This window comes from Solanum tuberosum, unplaced genomic scaffold (assembly GCF_000226075.1).
Source record: "Solanum tuberosum cultivar DM 1-3 516 R44 unplaced genomic scaffold, SolTub_3.0 scf00795, whole genome shotgun sequence".
In the NCBI taxonomy this organism is placed as follows: Eukaryota; Viridiplantae; Streptophyta; class Magnoliopsida; order Solanales; family Solanaceae; genus Solanum; species Solanum tuberosum.
This window is the reverse complement of record NW_006239706.1, coordinates 92,313-103,639: the sequence shown is the minus strand read 5'-3', so window position 1 is coordinate 103,639 and position 11,327 is coordinate 92,313. Positions and strand designations below refer to the sequence as shown.

Below are 11,327 nucleotides of genomic sequence, written 5' to 3'. Positions count from 1 at the left end.
TTGCGAATTTACCTATGAAAATGCTACTTGCAAATTATTTTTCCCAAATAATTCCCCAGGTAATAATTTTGTAAAAATGGCGCTAAAGTTATCTTCCAATTTTTCTGGGAAATTATTTTTCGCATGTAGAGAAGTCTAGAATTTAGGAATTTCATATTTCCGCATGAAAATTCATAGGAAATTTCTGCGAAAATAATTCCCAAATGAAATTTCCAGGTAATTTACAGTTTTCTAGTAGTGGACCCTCGACTCAAGATAAAGGTGTAGTGATCTACACTACATCAAAAATGATCTTTAGGGGTAATTAATTAATGGCTATAGCTTAATCGCTACTAAATATGTATTTTTAGCGGCAATTAACACTTTTTGTAAGTGTCCCTAAAGCCTATAGAGACATTGAATCCAATGACAATTAATTAATACCAGTAAAATTTTAGCACTCTTTGTTAATGTGTATATTTATTGCTGCTAAAAGTTGTTTTTGTCGTAGACTTGTAGTGAAATGTAGCCTATGGCCACTGATTCCCACGTAAATTCACTGATTAATTTATTCACTTTTGTCATTTTATTTTAAAATATAATGTTTTATATTTGTGGTATATTATACCAACAAAATCTGGCAAATTTTTTAGTCTTGTCAGTTCCCTTGGAGTCTTTCAAGTGAGCCAATTCCATGAGAAATCTAGAACTTAAAAGCGTATTCATTTGTCCCAGTTCCGTTGGGATATCTTCTCTGGGATCGTTGTGAGATAAATTGAGTTGCCAAAGTGAGCCAAGATCGAATCCTACTTGATAAATAAACACTCAAATCCTACTTGGTAAAATGCGTGCAATTCACGTGTGTCAAAGGTAAAATCGAGTTTTTATTTGTTTAAATTTTGAATTGTTAAAGTGCCTACTTGGGAGAGCAAAAATGAGGGAAACTCCATTATTCTTCATATATAGGACCGTCTCGTATTAACTAGCAGACAATGACTTCTAAGTCTTTAACCCAAATTCATGATATGCTTCAAGTGTGATTCATCAATTACTAGTGATTACGATAAGCTACAGTACTAGCTGATTAAGCAATGCTACTCTTTCTATTTCATGCTTCTTCTATATGCTTATTGCACTTCTTTTTCCAATTTTCTTGTATAAATGAACTATGTTGCTCAGGCTCTCCAAAAAGATGATGATGTTGCACCAATGTTGATTTCTTAAAAAATACATAACTTTTGAAGAATCTAACACGTACCTGTTGACATTTTTAAATAATCTAAGTAACATAGTTTTTAAGATAGTACTAGGTTTGTTGCACGTGCATTGCACATGAATGCTAAATCATGTAGTACACTATATTTTAAATTAAATAAATAAATATAATATAACATATTATAAATTATAAAAAATATACTAAATTAAGTGTTTTAAGTTGAAAATATTATAGCAATTTAACATTAGTATAGATGGATAGGTAGAAATTTGAACTCCTATTTTAAGTCATTCTTGTCTAGCTTTCCATCAACATCTCTTCTTCTGTTTTCCACAATACTTTTCAAAGAGAGAAACTATTGTATAACCAAGTCAATTGAGAAAAATAAAAATAAATGAGCAATAAAGACATGATGTTACTCCATTTCATCTTCCATGTGACAAGAAGGGACACCAATTATGACAACAGTTATGGTACGTTTGGAATAGAGGAAACCAAGCTCCATGGAATCTATACCATCATAAAAGGTCAATATTCTGAGTTAGTGATTAGTTGTCTCTTCTGCTATTTTCAAACTTGTTAGGTACACAATAGTTTTCACATTTAGTTAACAAGGGAAAATCCATCAATATTCCATTCCACCTAAGGAAATAAAGGATGTAGTAATGTAACTAGCGGACGATGACTTGTAAACCTTTAAGCCAATTTCCTCAAAGACTATGTAACGAATCTAAATTCGCAACTCAAATACTCAAGTAATATGTAATCACTGATAGACAAATCACGACGGCAACACTTCAACTATAGAATTACAAAGGAAAATACTTAAATAACAAGTAACTAAAGATAGAGATAAAAATGTGGATGAAAAGCTTAGACTCTAGAAAGAGATGGGAGGAACAAACAATTTCTTTCACAATCTGCATAAACTCCCAAAACCACAGTGATTACCCTTTTATTTGTACTCAACCTGGATTCCAAGCAAACCTATTGTTGGGCTGTCTTATCCACTTCGTGGTTTAGCCTCGGGCCCAACAAGTTGTCTAACTTCTCGGCTATCCATGATCACAACAGACTAGAAGGGGAAAAAGATTATGATAAATCGAGATTGTTGAACAATTGAATCACAAGAAGAGTACTACTCACTTCTAACAACTTGTTACTCATATTTTGTAGTGTTCTACAAGACTTGTTAGAGGACGGAGGAGACTTAACAAAATAATACTCCATATGCCCTCATTTTCTCTAGATGTTGTGTTCATTTGGAGGTTATTAGCAATCTCTGCAGTGTGTTACATAAGATGATGTGAAATTGGTCCCATTATGTAGAAAAAAATTATGCAGAACTTCTAAGAGAAACTATTTCTTGACTAAGTCAAGTGAGGAAAAAATGAACAATAATACCGTGTGGAATTTTTATTTTTATTCTTTTATTTGCTTTTAATTCAAAATTTTGTTTGATATGTGTCTAAATTTTTAATATCTCATAAGGTCATTCAACTATGTACTATTTTCTTAGAAAGACACTCAACTTTGGTTTTTAACTTCAAAGTCACTCAACTATGAGTTTTTTTCTCAGAAAGTCACTCAACTTTGATTTTTAACTCAAAAGTCACTTAACTATGAGTGTTTCACTTACAAAGTCACTCAACTATGAGTGTTTCACTTACAAAGTCTTCAATCTATTTAATTGATTTTTTTCATTAAAACTTACCAACATGAAATTTTATTTTACTTGTGTTTAATTAGTCGTAGCATTATAAATGCTAATCTTTTCATGTCATATCAATAAGGTAAAAAATATATCTTAAATGTTGGCTAAAGTTCATTTGATTTAACTCTTAAAAAGTGAAACTATATATTTAAATTAAATCACCACCACCCAACATATCATGAAAATTTTATGCTTACACTTTCTATGAGATAATATCCATAGCTAAGCATATTAAACGTAGACAAAATTTATATTATACATAAAAAGTTCTTATAAAAAAATAATTGAAAATATAAATAAATCTATAATTTAAATTAAAGTGCAAGAAAGTTATAACCAATAATTGATAGTACATCTTATTAGGTATTTGTGGTTTTATAATTTTAATTTATCTTTTAATAATTATATTTTAACATACTTAATAATAAATATTTGCAAATAAATAACATTTAATAACTTACTATAGAGAAATTATATCATATTTAATGCTTGTAAGAAAAAAAAAATATAAATTTGATATATAGTTAAAATTTTATTTATTTTTCATTTAATATAATTCTATAAACTAGGGGTTGATTAAAATTCACATTAATAATGTATATAATTTAATTTTACTCTACTTAAACAGTGATTGACTTATTCAATAATACGAAATTTAATATAAAGTAATATCTAATCAAAAATAAATATATTTATGATAGTTATTTTTCTAAGGATAAATAACTAGCCATATAATTTTTAATGCTTTTGTATCTTTCAAAAAAAAAATATCGCATCATTGGTTTTTAGGACTAAATATTGTAACTATATATAAGTTAAAAATATTGTTCATGACATTTGTGGTAATGTTCCAATATAGTGTTAGATTGATATTATTGTATAATAATTTATGTAATCTAAAAGTAGAGTATATATTTAACAATAAAATTCATTCTAATGTCATTGTTATTTTTTATATTATTATAGTTTTAGATTTTGTTAAATATATTTTAAAGAAAATATTTCTTGAAGACTCCAAATAAAAAAATCCTTAGATTCCAAGAAAATACTTCCAATTAAATTGTATTTAAAAAAATTCAAGTATGCATTCCTCTAAAAATCTTCAACCAAAGTCACAACAATAAAATCCCCAAGTAATAACACGTATAAAATTATTTGCAAATAAATTTTCAAGTAATTATTTCTAGCTAAATCTGCAAATATGTTTTTCTAGGAATTTTCTTGCAAACATACTAAAAAAATAAATTTTTTTATTACTTGTGAATTTACCTATGAAAATGCTACTTGCAAATTATTTTTCCCAAATAATTCCATAGGTAATAATTTTGTAAAAATGGCGCCAAAGTTACCTACCAATTTTTCAGGGAAATTATTTTTCGCATGTAGAGAAGTCTAGAATTTAGGAATTTCATATTTCCGCATGAAAATTCATAGGAAATTTCTGCGAAAATAATCTCCAAATGAAATTCCCAGGTAATTTACAGTTTTCTAGTAGTGGACCCTCGACTCAAGATAAAGGTGTAGTGATCTACACTACATCAAAAATGATCTTTAGGGGTAATTAATTAACGGCTATAGCTTAATCGCTACTAAACATGTATTTTTAGCGGCAATTAGCACTTTTTGTAAGTGTCCCTAAAGCCTATAGAGACATTGAATCCAATGATAATTAATTAATACAAGTAAAGGTTTTAGCAGTCTTTGTTAATGTGTATTTGTAACATCCGGCAATTTGAAATAACTATGAAGAGGCTTAGAATTGGAGATAGTCATTTTTGGAAAGAATTTAAAAATCTGGAAATTTGGACAAGTGTAGAAAAAAGGTGAGTTTTGACCAACTTTGAACAGTCATAACTCCTAGCTCATGATGAGTTAGGTGTAGTTCCAGTTATGTTTGCGAAGCTCATGGAATGATCTTTTCATCGCCGCCAATTTTACTTGATTCCGAGTTCGTATGAGTGAGTTATGCCTTTTGGAAGTTGGGCAGTTGGCAGGGAAGGTCCGCCCGGAAATTTGTAAGGGTATTTTGGTCTTTTCCCTAACCAATTCTTTTGGTTATATTAATGTGTTAGACTGATTTTTAGATCAGTTTTCCCTTTTTAAAAGAGTGAGAGTGAGGGTTTGTGAGTGAAGAGGAGAAGAAAGACAAGATCAAGCAAGGTTTCGTCAAAGATCGTCGTGGATATCGTCGGGGGTGATCCCTACTAGGTATGTGAGTTCATAGTGTTGGGTTGGTTCTTTCCCCCACACACCAAAATCGTTTTATTTCCGAGAAAAGATTGGTTGTGTTGTTGAAGTTGTTGGTTGTATTGTTGATGTTGTTGATTGTGTTGTTGAAGTTCCTTGTTGATTTGGGACATGCTTCCGGTTGTGTTTCCGGGTTAAATCTATTGTATGTTGAGGGGTCTTATGATATTAAGTGTTTGGGGCTGGAAACTTTGAGGTTGAGAAGGTTTAGAGTTGGAGAAATGAAGGAAAAAAGTCGAGTTTTTGGGGAAAAGGGGTGGCGCGTCGCGCCTTGCAGAGCGCCCCAAGAAGTGTTTTGAACTTCTCTCCTTGGGGGGCGCGCCTAGAAGTGCGTCCCAACTGCCCTTCTGAGCTTTGTGGTCTAGCGCCCCGCGCCTCTCAGAGTGCCAAGGACGCCAACCTTTCCCATTCATTCCCCACTTTTTCATGCATGTTCCTTAGTATTGTACCTATGTTTTATAGTTGTTTCTAATACTCCAAGGTATGTCTAAACGTCAAGAATTCATCCATAAACATGTTATCATATACCTTGAATCCATAATCCAATTCAAGGCGAGTTAGGATCAAGTCAAAGTGAAGTTAAGGGTCAAGTCTAGAAGTTAAGAAGCGAGTCAAAGCAAGTTTTCAAAGTTTTTCAAGAGTCGTTATTAAACGTTTTAACTTCATTTTAAAACTCAAGTTTCAACTTAAGTAAAGAGTATACAGTTTTAAGTTAAGTAAAGAGTATAGAGTTTCAAGTTAATTAAAGAGTATAGAGTCAAGTTCATTTCTCAAAAGTTATTAGGGAACTAAGTATTCCCAAATAAGTTTATAAATGTTTTCACATTTAAGATGAGAGGAAATTGAGATTTCCAAAAGAGTTTTGAGCAGTTTGAGTACTATCTCCTTTAAGAAAAAGATGAGTTTTGCGAAAGAGTTTCTAAAACATGATTAGTATGAAAAATCGAGTATGTCATCAATGTTTAAACAGTATGGTCTCTAGATATACCATCAATGTTTATGCAGTATGACTTCCCGAGTCATCAATGATCATATAAAAATATGGTTTTGATATGTTCTTTTTAGAAAGAGTTTTCAAGAGCAATTACCTCTTTTAAGAGGGTAGTTTGCGCAAGTAATTCAAATTAGAGAAAGAAGTTTGTTTTTAAAACATATGGGCTAAAGTATATTTTTGGGAGTAGTCTTGAGCACCGAATTGGGGACACGAGTTCATATTAACTCAACTCTCCATAAGAACCATGTGGCCAACATGGGATTTAACGGGTCATACTTTTTAGATGATCACGTAAGTTAAGCTAGTGGATCCACTAAGTTAAAGTTAAGTAGTTCTATATAACGACAAAGTATAGAACAGTTCTGGCAGCGTGGACAAGACGTTGTGTCACCACTTAGGTCATAGTGGTGGTTGTCGGTTAGAGAAACTCCCACAGTAGAAATTGCATGGTTCCTCGAGGGGTTCTGCTTAGTATGGATGGGGGTATGGGACTTCATTCATGCATTGCACAAGTAGACTTTGAGAGGAAGCATGGTATTTTTATGATATTATAAATATGATTTTGACGTCATGTTTTAAATAGTTTTGCAAGCTATATATATTTCATGTGTCTTATTGCTTTATATTGAGTTCAGTTATTCATGAGTTGAATAAAGCCAAGGTAAGTTCTCTTTTATACCCCTTTTCAAGCTTAAGTTGTTGTTTAGCGGTCCAGCTCACATACTCGTACATTCCATGTACTGATGCCAGTTGACCTGCATTTTTTTATGATGTAGACACAGGTACCTAGGATCAGCATCCAGCACGCCGTTGATCCAGTTGAGCACTCCAGAGTCTGTGGTGAGCCTCCTTGTTTTCCGGAGGACTCGGTTATTTTGTTTCTCTTAGTTTTGTTTTATTAGGATGTTGCGGGGTCTGTCCCAACATCCATCTCAGTATTATAGAGGCTTCATAGACAGTCAGTCAGTTAGTATTGAGTCTCTCATTTATATATATATATAAATATTCTATTTTGAGACTCGAGTTGCCTTTTTGGCCAGATTTTATCAGTTGAGTTATTCTGTTGAGTTAGGTTTCCGCTGAGTTAAGAAAGCCAGGCCAAGTGTTCGCTTGGGGCCAGCTATGGTCTCCGAGTGCCGGCCACACCCAGGGTGTAGGCTCGGGGCGTGACAGTACGTTTATTGCTGCTAAAAGTTGTTTTTGTCGTACACTTGTAGTGAAATGTCGCCTATGACCACTGATTAATTTATTCACTTTTGTCATTTTATTTTAAAATGTAATGTTTTATATTTGTTTTAAAGTGCCTACTTGGGAGAGCAAAAATGATGCTCAAAGGAAAGAAGAAAAGCATAGACTTATTAGCAACACAAAAGAGAGAAATGAATAAAAGAAAAAGAGACTCTTTTTTTGTATTCACCAAATAATAGGATGTTCTGTTCTTACAAAATCAGGGATCAGAGTATGTAAGAGAACTCGATGATACACAAAGCAGAAGAATACAAAATACTAATAAAACTGTAGATAGATTTTAGTTAAAAGTATTTGAACATTCTAACTTGTTAGGTACACAAGACTTTTTACATTATTCTTCGTAGGACCGTCTCGTATTAACATGCAGACGATGACTTCTAAGTCTTTAAGCCAAATTCATGATATGCTTGCAGTGTGATTCATCAATTACTAGTGATTACGATAAGCTACAGTACTAGCTGATTAAGCAATACTACTCTTTCTATTTCATGCTTCTTCTATTCTTGTGCTGTTTTTTCAAGACTTTTCACATTTAGTTAATGAGGGAAATTCCATCTATATGATACACAGTGATGGAAAATAACCAGAGGCTGTTTCCGTAAACCCTCGACTCAAGACAAAGGTGTAGTGATCAAATAAAAAAATGATGCACAAGCAAAGAAAACTGATGAGAGACTAATTGTATTGAAGGATCACAGGTTTCTGTCTTTTGCTTTTATAGATGGCTTCAAAAAATTCCACAATTCATTTTAGCTTTAGACATGAGGCTCCACATGACAGTTGCAACAACTAATCCACAACTATGACCACTGATTCCCACGTAAATCCACTAGCAAAATACGACTCTTCTTCGGACTCCAATAGATGAGGAACAGCAATCGGTCTGATAAGAACATTGAGAGAGAGTTTTTAGTCTGCCTCGAATTGTAGTCTTGTCAGTTCCCTTGGAATCTTTCCAGTGAGCCAATTCCAGAGAGCATTTTGCCCATTATTAGCCATTTCTGTAGTTTTGACTACTCTTCAACATCAATTTTCACAAATGTTAACTTTCTAATATCAAGTAATTTCAATCATGAACCAAACTCTATATGCTTATTGCACTTCTTTTTCCAATTTTCTTGTATATGTTGCTCAGGCTCTCCAAAAATGTGATGATGTTGCACCAATGTTGGTTCCTTAAAAAATACATAACTTTTGAAGAATCTAACATGTACCTGTTGACATTTTAAAATAATCTAGTAACATAGTTTTTAAGATAGTACTAGCTTTGATGCACGTGCATTGCACGTGAATGCTAAATCATGTAATACGCTATATTTTAAATTAAATAAATAAATATAATATAACATATTATAAATTATAGAAAATATACTAAATTAAGTAGTTTTTAAGTTGAAAATATTATAGCAATTTAACATTAGTATAGATGGATAGGTAGGAATTTGAACTCCTATTTTAAGTCATTCTTGTCTAACTTTCCATCAACATCTCTTCTTCTGTTTTCCACAATACTTTTCAAAGAGAGAAACTATTGTATGACCAAGTCAATTGACAAAAAAATAAAAATAAATGAGCAATAAAGACATGATGTTACTCTATTTTATCTTCCCTATGACAAGAAGGGAAACTTTAATCAAACAAAACCAACTTGTATGAATGCAATAAATTTTAGTGTAATTTTTCCACGAAATCTATAAAATCATAAAAGTCAAGACGCGCCATTGAACCAATTATGAGAACAGTTAATAGAGAAACCAATTATGAGAATGCAATAAAATTTGTATGCAATTTTTCTATGCAATTTATACAATCATAAAAGGTCAATATTCCAAGTTAATAATTAGTTGTCTCTTCTGCTATTTTCAAATTTGTTAGGTACACAATAGTTTTCCCATTTTTTAAGTTAATGAGGGAAAATCCATCAATATTCGATTCCACCTAAGGAAAAAAGTGATACAGTATTGTAACTAGCGGACGATGACGTGTAAGCCTTTGAGCCAATTTCCACTAAGACTAGAGGAACAAAAAAGATTATGATGAATCGGGACTGATGAACAATTGAATTACAAGATGAGTACTAGTCACTTCTAACAACTTGTTACTCATATTTTGTAATGTTCCACAAGACTTGTAAGAGGACGGAGAAGACTTAACAAAATAATACTCCCTATGTCCTAATTTTCTCTGATGTTGTATTCATTTCGAAGTCATTAACTATCTCTCTGTTGTGTGTTACTAACGCAAGATGATGTGAAATTGGTCCCATTATGTAGAAAAAAATTCTGCAAAACTTGTAAGAAATTTCCAATGAGAGAAACTATTGCTTGACTAAGTCAAGTGAGGAAAAAAAATGAAAGAATAATTAAAGACATGATCAACTGAATTACAACTTTGCCGCGAAGACTCACCAGTTTGAGGAATTAAGGATAATACTTGATTCCCTGAAGAATAGTCGTCCAACATTGCTTTGCCTTGGCGCTGGCCAGAATTTTGGCGCACCAAATTTTGATTTTGAACACCACTCTTTTCAGCCCCTACATCTAAATCTTTAACAGTTTCTTCATCATCCTTTTCACCAATTTCCAGCCTGTTTAAATCAGTTTTTTAGGAATTGAGATGATCATGAAGATCTCCTTGAAATTTTTCTCCTTCAATATGATTTTCACTGACCATGGCATCAACTTGACCATCGGAGAGTTCGACAATCAGCTTCTCTATGCCCCTGATGATTACATCTCTTACAATAATATGGTACATAATCATACCTGATTTTTTGCCATACGTTTGTAATTTCGCCAGTGACTAAATCTTTGAATTGAACTCTAATTCTTTTTGGAAGGATCCTTAAAAGATCCACCACGACTTTTACCCTTGCAGTACTAGGTCGTGTTTTATCATAGGTCGCTCAATCCACATCAAGAGGTTGTCCAACTGCCGAAGCCATAGAAAACAGAGCATTACAAGCAAAATATTGACAGGGTAAACTTGGGAAAGAAATCCACGCCATTGCAATGGAGGTTTCTTCCCTAGGACTAAAAGAGGGAGTCCACTTTTGGATTCTGAATGGTATAACAGTACCAGCGAACTTAATCGACCTACTAGTTTTTGAAAAGATTGCAATATAATCTTCCTTTAAAGTGAACCACAGCAACACGTGCCGACTTTCTAATAACCCAATGTTACATTCACCCTTAAATCCTAATTGTTGAGACAATATTTTCGGTAAATCTGGAAGTTCAGGCCTTCCATGTGAGAATTTGGCAATGAGAGCGTATTTTAAATTCTCCTCCGTGATAAACGCTTCTATGTCTTTGGAGTCAAACACCAGTGTGGGTTCTCCATGTAAAAGAATGACTGGTTTGAGAAATTTCTCACTAGATTGTTGGTTCCCGCTGATTGACGAAGCATATGTACGATTTATCACATACCACTTGAACACAATTATAATTCCCCCACTCAGAGTGCCCAGTTGAATTTGTTGGTGCCCACCCATTTATTGTTGCTCTTTGAAATTTTATTCTACTTGTGTTTAGTCGTAGCATTATAAATGCTAATCTTTTCATGTTATATCAATAAGGTAGAAAAATATATCTTAAATGTTGGCTAAAGTTCATTTGATTTAACTCTTAAAAAGTGAAACTATATATTTAAAATAAATCACCACCACCCAACATATCATGAAAATTTTATGCTTACACTTTCTATGAGATAATATCCATAGCTAAGCATATTAAACGTAGACAAAATTTATATTATACATAAAAAGTTCTTATAAAAAAATAATTGAAAATATAAATAAATCTATAATTTAAATTAAAGTGCAAGAAAGTTATAACCAATAATTGATAGTACATCTTATTAGGTATTTGTGGTTTTATAATTTTAATTTATCTTTTAATAATTATATTTTAACATACTTAATAATA

At 32.3% G+C, this 11,327-nt stretch overlaps 1 protein-coding gene across 1 annotated transcript in view; it reads right to left on the bottom strand.

The window, feature by feature from the left end:
• Positions 1-10,091, bottom strand: part of LOC107059060 (receptor-like protein 12) — a 20,056-nt gene extending 9,965 nt beyond the window's left edge. Inside the window, exons 1-2 of the mRNA XM_015305459.1 lie at positions 10,072-10,091; positions 9,810-9,988 (exon numbers count right to left, since the gene is read on the bottom strand). Coding sequence (XP_015160945.1) covers positions 9,810-9,988; positions 10,072-10,091 — 199 coding nt within the window. The remainder of the gene's footprint in view (positions 1-9,809; positions 9,989-10,071) is intronic.
• Positions 10,092-11,327: the final 1,236 nt, after the last annotated feature.